Source organism: Lichenostomus cassidix, chromosome 13, assembly GCF_008360975.1.
Source record: "Lichenostomus cassidix isolate B80296 chromosome 13, HeHo_3.0, whole genome shotgun sequence".
Taxonomy (NCBI): Eukaryota; Metazoa; Chordata; class Aves; order Passeriformes; family Meliphagidae; genus Lichenostomus; species Lichenostomus cassidix.
In genome coordinates, this window is record NC_139494.1 from 17,579,662 (window position 1) to 17,597,367 (window position 17,706).

General features: G+C 50.6%; 2 protein-coding genes across 7 annotated transcripts; one reads left to right on the plus strand and one right to left on the minus strand.

Moving 5' to 3' along the window:
* Window positions 1-193: 193 nt before the first annotated feature.
* Window positions 194-7,728, plus strand: RNF14 (ring finger protein 14). 4 transcript variants are annotated; one of them, XM_085074083.1, is made up of 10 exons: window positions 194-320; window positions 648-771; window positions 1,288-1,469; window positions 1,975-2,126; window positions 2,432-2,959; window positions 3,637-3,865; window positions 4,473-4,645; window positions 5,142-5,272; window positions 5,890-5,972; window positions 7,393-7,728. In XM_085074083.1, exons 3-9 carry the CDS (start codon window positions 1,316-1,318, stop codon window positions 5,951-5,953), a joined length of 1,431 nt encoding a protein of 476 aa, XP_084930209.1. In that variant the 5' UTR covers window positions 194-320; window positions 648-771; window positions 1,288-1,315; the 3' UTR covers window positions 5,954-5,972; window positions 7,393-7,728. The 4 variants fall into 4 exon arrangements, with proteins under 4 accessions (XP_084930209.1, XP_084930210.1, XP_084930207.1 ...); XM_085074084.1 differs by having other exon boundaries at window positions 1,288-1,462; window positions 1,979-2,126; window positions 6,695-7,728; XM_085074081.1 differs by having other exon boundaries at window positions 195-320; window positions 6,695-7,728.
* Window positions 7,629-12,341, minus strand: GNPDA1 (glucosamine-6-phosphate deaminase 1). 3 transcript variants are annotated; one of them, XM_085074088.1, is made up of 7 exons: window positions 12,171-12,341; window positions 11,977-12,119; window positions 11,799-11,900; window positions 10,549-10,731; window positions 9,816-10,000; window positions 9,123-9,297; window positions 7,629-8,857 (listed from the first exon to the last, which is right to left on the minus strand). In XM_085074088.1, the coding sequence occupies exons 2-7, from the start codon at window positions 12,098-12,100 to the stop codon at window positions 8,760-8,762; spliced, it is 867 nt and encodes a 288-aa protein (XP_084930214.1). In that variant the 5' UTR covers window positions 12,101-12,119; window positions 12,171-12,341; the 3' UTR covers window positions 7,629-8,759. The 3 variants fall into 3 exon arrangements, with proteins under 3 accessions (XP_084930214.1, XP_084930215.1, XP_084930212.1); XM_085074089.1 differs by having other exon boundaries at window positions 11,977-12,140; window positions 12,191-12,340; XM_085074086.1 differs by having other exon boundaries at window positions 11,977-12,339.
* Window positions 12,342-17,706: the final 5,365 nt, after the last annotated feature.

The following is a 17,706-nucleotide window of genomic DNA, read 5'->3' on the forward strand; positions in this document are numbered from 1 at the left end:
TGCGCAGCCCCCGGCACTCCCGCCGCGCCCCTTCGCTGTGCAGCCCGTTCGGTGCCCGAGGGGCGGCAGGCGGGGCGCTCAGCGGCACAGAGCAGCGAGCAGCGCGGGCTGGCCGCCCGGCCCTCCCGGCCGCCGGGGGAGCTGCGGGGCGGCCCGGCACCGCCTCCGCCCGCCAGCGCTTCCCTTCCCGTCCCTTCCCTTCCCGTCCCTTCTCTGCTCGTCCCTCCTGCCGCCGCTCCGCCAGGGACAGGGCCGGGCCAGGGCTGCTCTCGCTGTGTCGGCCCGCTCGGCCCGGCCGCGGCTGTCCCGGAGAGCAGCGGGTGAGCAGCGGGTGAGCAGCGGGTGAGCAGCGGGTGAGCAGCGGGTGAGCAGCGGGTGAGGCGGGCCGGGCCGGGCCGGGCCGCGCTGCGCTCCCGGGCCGGGACTGCCAAGAGCAGGGCGGGCTCGGCCTGCAGCCCTGGTCGTTCCGGAGCCGCGGGCTGCGCTGAGCTGGGCTGGGCTGGGCTGGGCCCGACCCGACCCTCCCGGCTGCCCGGTCAGCCCGGCCGCAGCTCGGCAGTGCTGGCCGAGCCCTGAGCGCCGTGAGGGGCAGGCAGCGCCCAGGGGACTTTAGCCCTGAGCCTGTTGTTGTTGTTGTTTGTCCGCAGCAGCCCAGCGTGCCCAGCCCGGGGTTTCTCACACACGGAGCCGTGAGGGAGGAGAGCAGCCTGAGGCGGCTGAGGCGATGCTCACCGGGAGGCTGCTCGGCTCTGCGCTGCTCTGACTCCTAAGGTAATGCAGCAAACGCTTCATTGCCCCAAACGTACAGCTGAGATGCTCTTCGAGTGCATCTGCAAGGTGCCTGTGCAGGATTTGAACCTTTTCCTGATATTTTCAATGACTTGAATCACAAACGGGACTGTTTCCCTGTTTGCTTAGAGCACTGGACAAGAGCTACTGTTGCTGATTAATTGTCCATGGGTTTTTGGGTGTCTGTTTTCTTTCAAACATCATTGAAATGTCCCTGTATCACTTGTGCCCTCTCCATATTTCATTCTTTGCCCCCTTTACAGCTGTCTTTACCTACTAACACACCGTTTGCTTTCTGACTTTTCAATATTCTGTTGTGGGATTGTATTTTATAAAGCTACCAGTATTTTTTTCAAACTTAATTAAGGTAAAATACCTTAATTATATTTCACATTGTTTTAGATTGGTTATTTGGGTTTCTAAATCTTACTGTACTATAAAATAGATGCCCCAGGTTGCCAATTTGAATGGGATGCATTAACCTGGTTGATGTTGCAGAGTGGTGGTGACTCCACAGAGAAGTTAAATGTCTGCAGAGGACAAGGAAGCTCAGGAGGACGAGCTGCTGGCTCTGGCCAGCATCTACGATGAGGATGAGTTCAAGAGAGCAGAGTCTGCCCAAGGAGGAGAAACAAGGATTTGTCTGGAGTTGCCTCAAGACTTCAAAATTTTTGTGAGTGGTGAGTTGAGATGTTTTGTGTTATCCCGAGGGAGGCTTTGCCAAGCTCAGGTGGTTGTTGTGGAGTGACCTGAGGGGACAGTGACTGGACAGAGCTGTGGCTCACCTGTGCTGTGCTTGTTGGGGATTGTGTTTGAGCACTTTAATCCTCATTCACACAACTTCTGTAGTAAACTTTAACATCACAGATGAGTAACAGCACTTCTTCAGAATAATTAAGTTCATTTATTGGGTTTTTATTCCCCTGGGGAAATGTGTTTCCAGGCTTCTGGTCTGTGCAGGATCTGCCATTTCACAGTGCTGCTGTCTAACTGCTTTAATCACAGAGCTCCAACCCTGTGACATTTTACTGCACTGAGAGTTTTGTTATTTAGGGTTGAACAAATCATTTTAACCCCAGAAATGTATCAAATTAACACACGTTGGGTGCTGTCAGAAACAGCAACAATTTGTTAGTTTTCATTTTCCTGTTATTTCTCCAACTGCCTCGGTGGGCCCTGGCTCAGGCAGCTCCACAGAGAACCTCCAGAGCAGTGGCTTCGAGTATTCCGTGTGCTTCCTGCCTCCCCTCGTGCTGAATTTCGAGCTCCCACCTGACTACCCATCAACCTCCCCACCTGTGTTCACCCTCAGTGGAAAATGGCTTTCCCAGGCCCAGGTTTGCAGAAGAATTTTTTACATTTTGACAGCTGAGTAAGTTAATAATTACAGTTAAGGAAAGTAAAAAAACAATGACGTTGCTCCTCAGTTGGCGCTTTTTTGTCTCTTGCTGGTTTTCATTTGGTCAGTATTCTGAGGAAGGAAAGTTTGCTTCCTTGAGAACTATTTTATGTGTATTTTATGGATGGAGTAAAAACTGCTGAGTCTGAAATCAAAGTTTGCACAAAGGACTGTGGGAGGGGAGGAACCCAGTAAGGAGTTGTCCAGACTTACTGAGATCAGGAATTCTTTGTTCTTTCCCAGCTCAGCGCTCTTTGCAAACACTTGGACAACGTGTGGGAAGAGAACCGAGGCTGTGTGGTCCTGTTTGCCTGGATGCAGTTTCTGAAGGAAGAAACGCTGAATTACCTGAATATTTCCTCTCCATATGAGCTGAAACTGTGCCCTCAGGGGAAGGGGCAGAGCCGGACACCAGGGGGGCCTCTGGAGGCTGGGAAGGACAGTGGGGGTGCCACAGGCTCTGCCACAGCTGAGGAGGAAACCATGGATGCCAGGGCTGTGCAGGATGTGGAGTCCTTGTCCAGTCTGATCAGGGAAATCTTGGACTTTGACCAGGCCCAGAGGAGGAAGTGCTTTAACAGTAAGATGTACTCGTGCAGTATCTGCTTCTCAGAGAAGCTGGGCAGTGAGTGCATGCACTTCCCTGAGTGCAGCCACGTGTACTGCAAAGCCTGCCTGAAGGACTACTTTGAAATCCAGATCAGGGATGGGCAGGTGCGCTGCCTCAACTGCCCCGAGCCCAAGTGTGCTTCTGTCGCCACTCCAGGCCAGGTAATTCACCTGCACAGGGGGCTGGGGAGCTCTGTAGGCTGCCCTGAGTTCCAGGGACAGGCTATGGCTCTGCATGGTGGGCCCTGGCAATCAGAGAGTCATTTAGGCTGGAAAACACCTCCAAGATCATCAGGTTGAACTTTTGACCCAATCCCACAGTGCCACTAAACCATGTCACGAAGTGCCACATTCTTGGCACCTGCAGGGATGGGGACTGCAAACCTCCCTGGGCAGCTCCTGCCAAGGCCTGACCACCCTTTCCATGGAGAAATTCCTCCTGATGTCCAACCTGACCCTGCCCTGGCACAGCTTGAGGCCATTTCCTCTCCTCCTGTCCCTGTTCCCTGGGAGCAGAGCCTGTCCCCCTGTGACCCTGCAGGAGAATCTAAAGTGGATTCATCCCAGCTGTAGGTACCTTCTCCCTGACTTGCTGGTTTTTGCTGCAGCAAGCTCAGAATTACAGATGCAAAGAATTATAGAATCCCAGACTGGTTTGGGATGGAAGGATCTTTAAATCTCATCCAATCCCACCCTGCCTCGGGCAGGGATACCTCCCACTATCCCAGGTTTCTGATGTGGGACACTTTTAGGGCTGGGGCAGCCACAGCTCCTGTGGGCACCCTGTGCACTCAGCCCAGCAGAGTAAGGATTTCCCTCCCTCCATTCCGTGTGTGCAGGTGAAGGAGCTGGTGGGTGAGGAGCTGTTTGCCCGCTATGACCGCCTGCTGCTGCAGTCCAGCCTGGACCTGATGGCTGACGTGGTTTATTGCCCCCGGCCTGGCTGCCAGACCCCCGTGATGCAGGAGCCTGGCTGCACCATGGGCATCTGCTCCTGCTGCAACTACGCCTTCTGCACCCTCTGCAAGATGACTTACCACGGGGTGTCCCCCTGCAAGGTCACTGCAGGTGAGTCACCCTCGCTGTGCTCCACAAACACCCACACACTGCTGCATCTTGGGTGGGAAAGTCCAAAGTTGAGCAAGGGACATCCTCACTCCTCAACCTGAGCTTTCCAAAAGGCACATTCATTTGGAGTAGGGCTGCTGCTGGCAGTTAAATATTCCTTTGGTGGCACTTCACAGGAGCTGCCTGAACTGCTCGTTTTTAAATGCTGAGAGGCCTTAACAGGGGAAGAATTACTTTATATTTTTTTTTCACTACTTCGTGTTGTCAGAGTTGATACTAGAGTCAGGTGGAGGCTTCTCTCTCTGTCTGGCCTTAAAATCCTGTGACAGAATTTAATTAAATATATAATCCAAAAATATTTCCATTTTTAGTTCATTTTACGTTGTTCTAACTCCATCAACAGATCTCTTTTATAATAAAACAGTAAAACTGCTGAAATTTGGGGCAGAGTGATTTTAATATTATCATCTTATATATTCTAATAGTTTGCTTGCTTTTTAATTAATAATGTTAGTTTTCTTTGAGAATCTTTATGCTGCAATTAGCTGGACCTCTATACCTAAAATCTTACAAAAGCTCTCTGGCTTGGTTTGGTTTTGCTCCCCAGAGAAATTAATGGATTTGAGAAACAGCTATTTAGCAGCAGATGAGGCAACTAAAAAATTTTTGGAACAACGCTATGGCAAGAGAGTGATTCAGAAAGCCCTGGAGGAGATGGAGAGTAAGGAATGGCTGGAAAAGAACTCCAAGTCTTGTCCTTGCTGTGGGACTCACATCGAGGTGAGTATGGGGAGTCATGGAACAGAAAATAACCCACCAGGAGGCAGTTCTGGGTGTGCTGGAGCCTCCAGGCTCACCAGGGAGGAGGAATCTCTAGGAAACACTGTGAGAACTTTCCCTGTCTGTCTGTGATGTGGAAAAGGAGGTGAGGTGATGTTTGTGGATCCCAGGAAGTGGAGTACAGACAGTGACTGGTGCTGGTCAGGCTCCCACACTGAACAGAGCCAGGCTGGCTATGGATGTCTGTGAATCCTTCTGTTTTCCAGGTGTTTTAGGCTAGTGCTAAGCCAGGAGATAAATCCAGCTCCAGTATTTTTATTATTATAACCAATTTCCAGTGCTGGGATTCCAGCTCCCAGTGAAAGCATCAGTGTGTGGTGGAGCCAGGGTGGGATGTGTTCATTGCCTGCTGTGGTTCTGAGGGCTGTTGGCAGAGAGGGGCTGCAGAGTGCCACAGCAGGGTTCTGTTCTCACCACTCCTTGGTTTTTCCCCCAGAAACTGGATGGCTGTAACAAAATGACCTGCACAGGGTGCATGCAGTACTTCTGCTGGCTCTGCATGGGCTCCCTGTCCCGGGCCAACCCCTACCGGCACTTCAACGACCCCTCCTCGCCCTGCTTCAACAGGTTGGTGTTTCAGGCATTTCCTCCACTGCTGCCACACCTGTTTTTTACTTTTCCTCAGAGTCTCTCCCAGATTCTTACCTGAAATGTGTAGCTGCAGTTTAAGACACAGTTTCTCTTCTCAAATATTTGTGCTAACAGTAAAAATCAGGAGTGACCCAGGATATGGTTCTCCTTTTTAAGAACTTTAAAAGGTTTTAAAATTCTGGAGGAGTTTTCTGAGCCTATTCCTGATTTTTTTGGTCAGGTCATGACCCCATCCTTTGTGTGCTGCCACTGCCTGCAGGGAAGTGTTTCCCTGCCAATGCTCAGGAGCAGCTGAAGGGTTTGGGGAAGAGCTGCTTCCAAAGAGCTGCAGATTTGCCTCACATTCCCCTGGGGAAGAGCCAAGGGACAGAGGTGCTGCTGTGGGACAGGTGACAGGCAGGTCACAGGAGGTGGCAGTGGCAGCCTCTCAGCTTCTTGTGTTCCATAGGGAATGGATGGTGGTTTGTGATACTGAAAACAACAGGAGCTTGCTGCTTTTGTACTTCTGCATTGTATTTGTTGTATTAAAGTGATACTTTTTTAACATATTTGACTTTTTTATGCCCTAATATACCTGATTTTCTGTCTTGCAGATTGTTTCAAGCCATGCACATTGATGATGGGGAGTACTGGGAAGTGGAAGACAATGATCAATAGCTTCCTCCAGCACCAAAATGTGAACAAACCAGAGATTGATGCTTTTTGTGTCCTTTGTTTGCTTTTCACTTCCATTGTGTGACAGAAGAGTGGTAACTGCCCTGCACTGCAGGACACTCACACCCCAGAGCCTGTTGCCAAAACCAAAGGAGACTGTTTTCCCCATCCTGGGATCAGGATCACCATGGGATGCCCAAACAATCCTGTCCATTATTAAAGAAGTCAAAAATTGGAAAACCATTGGAAAAATATATTTCAAGAGGTTCCCCTTTTTTTAAAGCCAGCAGATAAAACTGAAGCCTCAAATCCTGCAAGTATTTGGGGGTTTCCTTTAGGGAGACTAACCCTTGGAGGCTCTTGGATCATGGATGTTATGGGGTTTGGGGTGGTTTGGTAGAGCTGTAGTGCTTTCTCTGGAGCTGGTTTGTGATGCTGCTTGGACTGGGGGGAATTTTCTGATACAATGCAGAAAATTTCTTCTGTATTCAGCAACAAAGTTTGTTGCTTTTATGAATTTCCTGATGTGCTTCTCTGAAAAGCAGCTCCTGGCTCTGTCACTGGTACTTTCTAATGACATTAAAGCTGATTATCCCCAACCTTTCTCGCTGGCTGCTGTGCCTGAGCCTTTACATCCCTGAGAGCTTGGGCAGAAAAACAGCCATTTCCAGGGATGTCTGTGAGGTTGGTGACTCCCAGTGTTGCTGTTGGATTCCCTCACGTTGCCTGTCCTTGTTTTGGCAGGGATGAGTGCCAAGAGTGAGCTGAGCATGTGACCAGTGAGAGGGTGAGAGGTATCAGGAAGAGATGAACTTGAATTCTTCAAGATACTGACAATTACTTGTATTCTGAGATGATGAAGTAATTTATTTTTTACTAACTCTTCGTATAAGAAATTTGATTGTTGATACTTTTGCTTCTGGACTAGATCCTTTATTTCCACTGGTTTTGCACTTCAAATTATTTCAGAAACCAAATTATTTCCCCTAAAATCGCTCCAAGTGGTTTTGTGAGTATGAAGATGATTACTGGAGGGAACTACTGACTTTTTACAAGTTCTTCCACTTGCAGAACAATCTAAAAGTTTATTTGGAAACTAAAGCTGCATGTGCTGTGTTCAAAAGCAGTAGGGCCTGGATGGAAAGCTCAGGGTGATCACATCTCGCTCAGTTCTGACTGACAGTTAATAAATTTGGATATGTGGCCAAAACAAGTGGTGCTTCAGTTCCTTCTGCAGAGGAGGAGTCTGCACTGTTGGAATTGGCAGAGATTAGAAAGATGAAATGGTCAGAGTGAATCTCACCTCAATTTAAATTCTAGGTCAGTGTGTAGGAAAAGTTTACGTTGTGTATGGTTTGAGTTGTATTTCCTTCCACATGCACTAAATTCACTTTAAGATGGTAAACACAGTTGTGTCCCTGTTTGTCTTCCTTCTGGCACAGATTTGGTGTGTCCAGGTGCTCCTGGCAGTGGGACAGCCCAGAGCTCCCAGCTGGAGCTGGCACGGGATGTCTTCATGGGATTTCCATGGATGCAAAGTGCCATCCTGCTTTTCCCTCAGAGAAAAACCTGCCAGCAAACACTGGGCAAGGAAGTGGGGAGCAGCAGGAGCTCTTCCCACCAAACTGCCTCCATGAGCACAGTGAGACCGAGCACCAGATACAGTCAAATATCACCATTTAAAAAAATTAAAGACGTTTAATGTAGAAAGTTACACTACAGATCAACAACTTAAAAATTTCTGTATAAAGAAAATAAATGTTGCCCAGTTTTCTTGCCCCTCGTGTGACAGCACTGGATAGAAATCCCAGGACTCACATTTCAGAATTGGTGGGGTTTTGGCTGTTGTCCACCTGTATGGGGTGTCTGAAATTAAACACAGGCTGAAGCTACTAGGAACAGAGTGTTTCCTTTGGGGCTGGTTTGGCATTTCCTCAGAGAAATGGAAAAGTCTGGAGTGGGGAGAGCACCAGGCATAAGAAGATCATACCTGGGCCTGAGCATGGAGGGAAGGGCTTTGTGTGTGACAACAGTGACATCCTCAGTGCCTGAGCTGCACCATGGACCCTGTGTGAGGGATGCTGCTGCAGCCTCTTCTGCTGAGAGGTCTCAAACCCCACATCTGGCTCACAGCAGGGCTCAGCCAGGGCTTTATCCACTCAGGTCCTGGCAACCTAAGGACAGAGCCTGCACAGCCCTGGGATCTGTCCCACTGCTTGGCTGTCCCAGGGTGGGGTTTATCCTCTTCAGTGTGACATCATGTTTCCATTCAGGTCCCACTGTCCCTTCTCATCTTCCCCCTGGGTTCATCTTGCTGACCCCTCACAGCTCTGGCTGCTGCTCTGAGCTTTCCCTTCTCCAGCTGGATAATCCAATTTTCCAGGATTCTAATAGGAGTGTTTCATGGAGGAGGAATAACACCAGGTACTTATCCTAATTGCAAGGAATACACCCCAAAGTGATCACCCACTTGTTTCTGCAACATTGTACTTTCATTTATCCTCACGTTGCAGTTCTGCAGCCTTCAGTCCGTGATTACAGTCAGTTCACAGATCAAAAACCTCATTCTTGGTTTCCTTCAGAGAATGAGTTGGTGGAAGTTTGTGGCAGAAGTTAATGGAACACAGAACACTGGATCCCATCCTAATTTGGTTAATTAAGGCAGGTGTTTGGCATCTCTCTCTTTAATGGAGAGAAGCAACCATACGATCATTCTGCTAATTTAAGAACAACTATGAGATCAGCTTCTGCAGAAATTCCCTTTTCTGCCAGCTGTTTTCAGCAGCTGGTTCAGCACTGCCCCAGCACTTTAATCACTGTATGGCTTCTTGGACTGGCTCCTCTCTGCTCCCATCTCCTTCATGCTGTACAAGGGCTCCACAAGCTTGTTGTGAACCAGCATTAAACCTGGTGGAGAAAGTCAAAAGACAATTTAAATAGACATAATAAAGGAAAACTCCCATTCATTGAATGCTAATGGAATTAGACATTACTGGTGTGTCTTTGCTCCCACACCAAGCATTAAGCATTTACCTTCACACTTGTACTACTGTGGTATATTTAAGGAATACACTCCTTTGGGAGTTGATTTTACAGCAACATCTCTGCAAAGCATGACTCGTGTCTCTTAGAAATGTAACAAAACAGCTGCCTGTCCTGGTCAAACACTCACCTTTGAAGTATTTCACTGTTTTGACTTTGAGCTCCAGCGTGGCATCCTCGTCACACACGAACACAGTGTTGGGGTGCTGCTGGAAGGCTGACACTGTCCACATGTGGTTGACACCATCCTCGATGGCTTTGTACAGAGCAAAGGCTTTGTGGGCTCCTGTGATCAGGATCATCACCTGCACCCCCAGACAGAGAGGGGAGGTCAGGGAGAGCCCAAATGCACCCTGCTGAGCTGAGAATGGGGACAGCCCTGCCACCCTCCCCACAGCCACTTCTCTGTGGGTCACTGGAAGGGTTTGGATCCTTTGGGCACCTCTATGCTGAGACTCAACAGATGTAGGTAAAGGAACAGACTCCACTCAAAGTGGTCCCATACAGTTTTCATGACCTGCTGGTGTGATTGATCAAGCTGTGATTCCTGCAGTTACTCTCCAGGTGAGATTCCTAACCAAAGACACTCTCCCAGACCTTCCTGGCTCCCTGTGGGAAACAACTGCTGCAGGGTTACACAACACAAGTGCCAGCAGAGACTGAGCAAGAGCCTTCCCATGGTGCTGCAGGATGCAAGAGGACAGGAGGATCAGGCATTCCATGGCAGGAATAGCTACACCAGCAGGACACATGGCTGCTCCAAAATGGGATGACCTTTGGCTGCTCCAGAGCAGCTGCAGGAAGGCACTGCTTTTTTCCTCACCTCTCTGGCGTCCATGACAGTGCCTACTCCGACTGTCAAAGCCATGGTGGGCACTTTGGAGAGGTCACCATCAAAGAACCTGGCATTGGCCAGTATGGTGTCCATGGCCAAGGTCTTCACTCGTGTCCTGGACACCAGACTGGATCCTGGCTCGTTGAAGGCGATGTGACCATCAGGGCCGATACCTGGGACAGGGACAGTGTGAGAAGAGGGTCAGCAGTGGGAGCAGAGCCAGCAGCTCTCCCAGGAGAACAGTCAGTGCTCCTGGGAACACAGAGCACTGCAAAAACCTCTGCTCAAGCTCAGATTTGTGTCTGGTAGGAATGACAGCAAGAGCCCCCTCAGAAGCCACCAGACAATTCCCTGGTTGCACTGGGACAACAATAAAGCAAAGCAGGAGGCAGAACCTTATGGCAAACTGATGGGAAGAGCTTGTGTGGGAAAAGCTACTCCCAGCAGTTTCCTGTCAGCACTGAATTGATACACTTCATATCTGTAGAATTCCAGCCCTTCCCGTTTCTCCTGCTAGCATTTCCTGAACAATTCACTGGCTGCACTGAAACACCTAAAGCTGGGAGTGGTATGCTGGGAGACAAGGCTGCCAGGAACTGCAGTGCCCAGAACTTCACTGCAAATACACTGAAAATGGACAACCCTGACAATAAATGAGAGCTGGGGAGGACAGGCAGAGCTCTAGAACAGGGTTTAGAGGCTGCTGCTCTCAGGTTCTCACCTCCAACAAAGAGCTCAATGCCTCCAGCTGCTTTGATCTTCTCCTCGAAGGCGTCACACTCTGCCTGGAGATCAGGGGCGTTTCCATCCAAGATGTGGACATTTTCTGGTGAGATGTCAATGTGCTTGAAGAGGTTGTTCCACATGAAGGAATGGTAACTTTCCGGGTGATCCCTCGGGAGCCCTGGAAACAGAACACACAGGACTGAAGCCAAGTGTAACATAAAGCACTTCCATACCCTTGCAGTGGCTTTGGTGACAGAGCACTGCTCTCTGTCCTTTGTCACTCCCTCAGCTTTCAGAGTTGTTTTTATTTCCCTAAATAGCAGAATTAAAATCAGCTTCCATAAGACACGTGCCCATATTAACATGAAACAGATGTTCAAAAAGCAGGTGTGTGCTGTGCCTCATCTGTCAGTCAGTACCTTTTCAGACTTATTCCCATTTCAGATTAGCAAAAGTGATTAAAAATCTGTGCAGAAGACTGGGAAATAATAATTATTGTATAATTATTAGGAATTTACCCCCTTGAATGCTATGAATCCACACTGGACTGCTTATTCCCTAATGCTGCTTGATTAGGATTGCTCACAGAAAAAAACCCTCCTGACCAGGGTAAATTTACCAGGGTAAAATTAGCTTTAGCAAATATTTAGCCTGTAGGTTTTTCACCTTTGGATCTTTTTCTTCTGAGGGGATTGTTTCACCATAGCTTCAGAAATGAACCAGTCCCGTGCTGTCTCAGCAGGAAATACCAGAGAGCACTCAGGGAACACACTGGTCCTTGTAAGGAACCTTTATAATCCCAGAGCAAAGGTGGAAGTTAATGCTGCACACTGAGCCTGCAATGATAAGCTGCTCCTTACCTGGTCAGTGCCTGAGTGCAGGTAAAGCACAGCAGGGTCTGTAACAGTGTGTGCAATACTGGGCAACACCCAGCACCGAGTTTTTTCCATACATTTGCAAACCTATAGAAATTTTCCAATTTATTCCATAGGTTTTAAAACTGTCCCTGTCATTCCCCTCACTAATTCCCTGGAGGTGTTTAAGGAAAGACTGGACGTGGCACTCAGTGCCATGGTGGTGTTGGCTCTTAGGTTGGACTCGATGGTCTCAGAGGTGTTTGTCACAGAGATGACTCTGTGCAATGTTGTCCATCTTACCTGGACAAGTGGGTTTCGGGCACCGCCAGGTTTGCTGGCAGCTCCGGGGCAGGGACAAAGCGGCAGCCCGGCTAGCTGTGTCACTCACCCACGTACTCGTCCATGTTGAAGGTCTTCACGTACTTGAAGGAGAGGTCCCCGTTGCGGTAATACTCCACCAGCTTGCGGTAGCAGCCCAGCGGGGTGCTGCCTGCGGGGAGCGGCCGCCTGAGCCGGGGCAGGACCCGAGCTCGGCCCCAGCCCCGCCGCCGCCCCCCGGCACCCACCTGTGGGCAGCCCCAGCGTGAAGAAGCGCCCGGGGCCGGGCCCGAACTGCACGATGCGGTTGCGGATGTACTTGGCCGCCCACTCGCTGGCCTGGGAGTAATTCTCCAGGATGATGAGCTTCATGCTGGGGCCGTCCGGGATGGCCGCTTCCTCCCGGGATCGCCTGTGTCCGGGATCGCCTGTGTCCGGGATCGCCGCTTCCCCCTGGATCGCCTGTGCCTGGGATCGCCGCCTCCGCCCGGACCGCCCTCCCCTGGATCCCTTCTGTCCGAAAGCTCCGCTCCCTGCGCTGCCGCCGCTTCCTCCCGGCTCGCCCCTGCCCGGATCACTTCCGCGGGCCGGGAAGCGCCGCCCGGTGCCCGCCGTGGTGGGCGGAGAGCGCCGGGCTCGGCCCCGCGGCAGGGAGCACGGCAGAGCCCTGCAGAGCGGCGGGTTGGGGTTAGAATTGGGCAGAACGGCTGAATCCACCCGGCAAGGATGCGCTGCGGCTGCCCAGGGCTGCTCGGGTGAATGGCTCACCCACGCTGCAAGTGCGCGTGTTGTCCAGGCGAAGCTTTAGAAAGCAGTATTTCCCCCAGCTACATTTAAAAGGCCACGAATACCTCGATGTGGTTCTGCTGGAGTGTCACCATCTCTGCAGGCATCTCCGTCCTTCAGCTTTTCAGCCCTACAGCGAAGCTCCCAGCCCTGTCCCACCAGAACGAGCTGCTGTCACACTTGAACTGTTCTGCAGGGACACACTTTGCATCACATTGGGTTCTGGAGGATGGAGAGACCATGATCTCTGTCTGTCCTTGCTGCTCCTGGCACAGTGGTTTCCCCAAAACACCTTCCTGCTGTTGCTCCAGCTGCTTTAAAGTTCTCATGGAGATGCGCCCGACCTCTCCTTGCACAGGCTTGGCTCATGGTTGGGATGCAAAGCTCTTACTTCAAAGTTAGTCCGATTTTCAATTTAATCAGAAGGAAGAATGAGCTACAAATTGCTTTGCTGGGATCCAGCCCATGCAGTTCCTACTCATTTTAATAATTTAAATGACCCGGCTAGAACCGGTGCTCCTGGTATTGTCTCATCCTGGAGAGCTTGGTTGCGGGATGGGGAATGATGGGAGTGGCGGGCTGTAGCCGGATGGCTGTGGGCAGACACGGGAAGGGTTTTAGGCCACAGAGACTGAATAAATTCCATGGCCATGTGTTTCCACGAGCAGTGTCAGCCCACGGGCAGGTCTCTCGGTGCTTGGTGTTGCTTGAGGAGCTGACAGCAGCGGCATTCCCGGCTTTCCCGCAGGGCAGGGCAGGCTGGGCTCTGGCTCTGTGGGAAACAGCTCTTCTCTTGCCCCATCGGGGCCATTTCGGTGTCACAGACCCATCGGTTCCACGGACGGTGGCAGGAATCAGGCCATCGGAGGGTTCAGAGGCACAGGACCGAGGCGCTGGGATAAGCGGGGACTGTGCCCCGCTGGGATGGAGGGGATGAGCTCTGGACCCTTCCCATCCTGGGGCTGCTTCAGTCCTTTCTCCAGGTGCTGCGGGCACGAAGGGCACCTGGTGAGCGAACCCCTGAGCTGCACACACACCCGGGAGCTCCCACATCGCCCCCATCGCGGCACAACTGCAGCTTCTGGGCTGCAAAGCCGAAACTGCTGCAGGGCTGGGCAGGAGGGAGCACCGGCACCTCGCATCTGCCAGGAGCCCGCTTCGGCTCGCTCGGCGTTTCCGTGGAAACGCGGCCAGGGCTCCGAGATTTCCCAAAAGCAAACACTGGAGGCACAGCCCGCGCAGGAATTGGCTGCAGGAAACACCATGGATTTTCCTGGGCGGTGAGCTCGGGGGCAACAGCCGCGGTGACTTGCGGGTTGTGGGTTTGTCTGCCCTCAGAGCGGCCTGAGCACAGTGTCACCCCATCCATCGCCACCGCCCGCCTCACCTGCCCGGGCTCCCCTGCGAGGTGCGGCGAGCTGCCCGCACAGCCCGCTGTGGGTGAAATCCACTGCCGGGGGGCTCTGGCTGCAGAGGGTCTGCCTTTCCCCTCCCCTGCGAGTGCCTTGGGCAGCTGCAGCGCACAGAGATGCGGGAGGAGCCGGCAGCTCCCTGGGAAAGCAAACCACGTTTTGGGGAGAGCAAAAGCTGCGGCAGAGGCAGGCAGGAGCCCCGTGCTGCCCGCAGCCAGCACACCCCGCCGAGCTCCACCGCCTTCCCCGAGCTGCGCTGGGCGTGTGACTCGCATGCAGGGTATTTTTAGGTATGATAATTTCTGCCCGTTATTGTTCCTGCATTTACAGCGAGCTGTTCCCATGCTGAAGAACTTCCTGGTGTCTGAACAGGCTGCTATTCCTTCCTTGCAAAAGCAGCAGATGGAAGGAAACAAACAATTCTCTGCAGAAGCTGAAGTTTTTTGGGGGAGCTCTAACAAACACGGCATTTTCTTTTGCCCCATTTGAAGGGATCAAAGTCAGCAGTGCTCAGAGACCAGAGCTTTTGCTACGGGGAACTGCTTGGGAGCACTGGGATTCTTTTCCTAAAAAAGCAACAATTAAAAAATTATCTCCATGAAGAACCCCCTCTCCAAATCCTGTAATTAAAATTCTTTTTCATATCCACCACCAGTCACCTCTTCCTGCTCCAGCGTGTTCCACTTACCTTCTGACCCCAATTTATAAGAAAAGGAGAAATAATAGATCTGGAGGGGAACTGCTCTTTCCTGCAAGCCCCACTCACAGTTTAGCTCTTCCAGCAGCACCCGAATCCCAGTTAGAATTTGTTTTGGGTCACAGCAAGACACTGTGTAGGGCAGTGCATGAGCAGGCAGCTCTGGAGAGAACCCATGCCAGTCCTTTGCTGTTTTTCAGGTGAGCTTCTCATGGCAAAGCTGTCAGGACTTCACTCCTCACCAGGTTCAAAACTGCCAGCCTAAGCAGTAAGGGATTTACTCTGGATAGCAAGATTAAATTAACCATTGGTTAATTGTGATTTCTCCAGTAGGCTGAAGAAATAATGGAGCAACAAATGGCGCTGGTGAAATCAGTGATTTGGGGCCCCAAAAGTCAGGCTGGACCGAGTTGGCTGTGCTCTGTGGAGCCAATTTGGAGCTCAGCTCTGCCTTGCCCCGGTGCCATCCAGCACAACTCACTGCATCACTCCATATCTGCCCCGGGTTCTGCTGCTGGGCTTCAGAAGTCCCATTGGGAAAGTCTTCCACCTCACTGCTGCTGTTGTTTTCATTCCTCCTCCTTACAATGCTCATGGCTCATTGGGGAGTAATTTTCCGCCCCAGTGCAGAAGGCACTGCCTCACCCCGCTCTGCGCAGGCTGTGGGACGTGTGGCTGTGCTCGCTGGGGCTCTCCTCGTTCCAGCAGACCTGATGTGACCGAGTGCCTTTTGTTGTTGCAACAAACACCCAGGAATTGCAGCTGCCTGCCTGTCCAAAGCTGTGTGTGGAGCTCACACCTGCAGAACCTGCTGCTCCTGAGGCTGGATGAGGTGTGGGGCAGCTGCCTGGGGCAGGGGCTGTCAGAGTCACACAATGGTTTGGGTTGGAAGGCACCTTAAGATAATCCAGTGCCACCCCTGCCACGGCAGAGACACTTTCCACTGTCCCAGGTTCCTCCAAGCCCTGTCCAGCTTGGCCTTGGACACTGCCAGGGGACAACCACAGCTTGGCTTTGTTGGGAAAAAGCTCAAAGATGATTTAAACACAAGATGGTCCCGAGCACGAAAAGTCTTCATGGCCAAGTGATGTTTTGGGGAGGAACATGTGTTAGACAGCATTTATTAATCCTTAACAAATCTCTCCAGTTTAATTATACAACTCTAATTCAGGATGTTATTCCACAGTGGGAAAAAAACCACATGACATCTATATATATTCAAACCTGTGAATCCAATTCTTGCACATGGTGTGTTTCTGCTTCCAGGGACACAGGAAAATACTTTAGAGTTGATGAGAAAAAAGTTTTTGTCCTGTGAACATTTTGATTTTGTTTTTCTTCTTAATTGGGTATTTTAGCACTAAAAGGTTAGAAGAAAGGTCTAGTTTTAATGTCCTGCTCAGTTCTTACTGGTTTCACTTTAACACACCCTGCTTTTGAGGCTTATTATTTAGCTTTTAGAGTTCGATATTTATTACAAAATGCAGATTAAAAGTGTTCTCTTTATTGCTCAATTGTACACAATAATTAAAGGAACACATGTACAGCTCCACTATTTCAGGGGACTCACTCCACTACAATTCTGTCATACTTTCAATTGCTTTCAAATACTTTCAGAGCACATCCCGTATGGAAGTCACTAAAATCAATGACTTCAAGCTTCAAGTGTCTCTTGGGAGAAAAGACATTTTGTACTGGAGAAAAAGTAAAAAAACAGAGACATGAAGTGATTTGCCTCAAACCACTTGGGAAATAAAAGCAGAACCAGTCACGTGCTGTAACCACAGCATCATCTTTCTACTGAGCTTCCCCACCTAAGAAAATAAAATAAGTACAGGGAGAGCAGCTGGAAGAAATTGCCATTCCCCCTCCGGAATCAGTCGTGCTCAGACTAGATGGACTAATTAGGCTGAGAATTGCCTCCACTGGCCCCAAAATGGCTTTGACACAAACGGTTTCACCATTTCTCCAGGATACATTCCAGCATCTTCTCTGACAACGTGCACAGGTTGCACCTTATTTTGGTCTCTGTGTTGTCCAAGTCAATCACTGTGCAGCTAATTACCACTGCTGCTACAGCCTTACTTAGGGGTGTAATCCCACCTCAGCAGCAAGCAAATCCATGCATGTCATCAGGACAGCTCCTCACTGCAGGGAAACTCTCAGTGCAAACTGTGAATCTTGTGGAAAGGTGAAACCAGAGTCTGTCAGTGCCTGCAGCTCTTGTTGCAGCTCCTTCAGAGGCACCTGTGTTGCAAGAACCCTGCCTTGTCCTTGTGTCTCCAGCACTTCTCAGGAGTCACTCTTGGAGGTTATTCATGGCTAAAATCCTTCACAGTTCCTGCCTCTCCTTCAGCATGAGAACTGGGATGTTCATTCATCTCACTAAGACACTGATGAACTCCCTGCACCTCAAAGGCAAAATACAGGGAGAAAAGAATCCAGGCTGATTATGGTACAGAATAATGAGCATTGAGGCCTGTATTTGTGACTGAGTGTGCAGTTCAAAACCATGTCCTCGGGCTTCAAGGCTTGCAACTCTCTGAATTTGCAGTTTAGAATCCCAGCAGGGCTGATTCAGCCTTCCTCATCCTAAAGCTGATATATTTAAATCCCATCCACCTTAGGGATTGATGTGGGTAATTTTGTGCAAGCCTGACTAGACCTGAACCGCGCATGTAGAAAACAAATGTTACACAAGCTGAAGAGTCTTTTGGCCAATGTAACACTGAAAAGCTCTCAGAATAAACCAGCTTTTCTCACTGCGTGGTTTCCTACACGTGCTCCTTTTGGAAGGAAGGAGCTCAATGCCATCTGCTCCCGGTGGATAAGGAAGAGTTGACGGCGCTGTCGGAGGAGTTGGCCAACAGCTCGTGTTTGGTGCAGCAGTCACTGGCCTGTTCCCTGCCCGAGTGGTGGGACAGGCACGGGTGGGGCAGTGTGTGACCAAGGCTTGGTCAGTGTGGCTCAGACAGGGCTGGTTTCTCAGTGCTGGCCCTGGTGTGTCCCTGCTGAGGTGGCATTGTTTGTCAGCATGGCATTACATCAATTTTCTGACTCCCTGGGTTTCACTAACACATCCT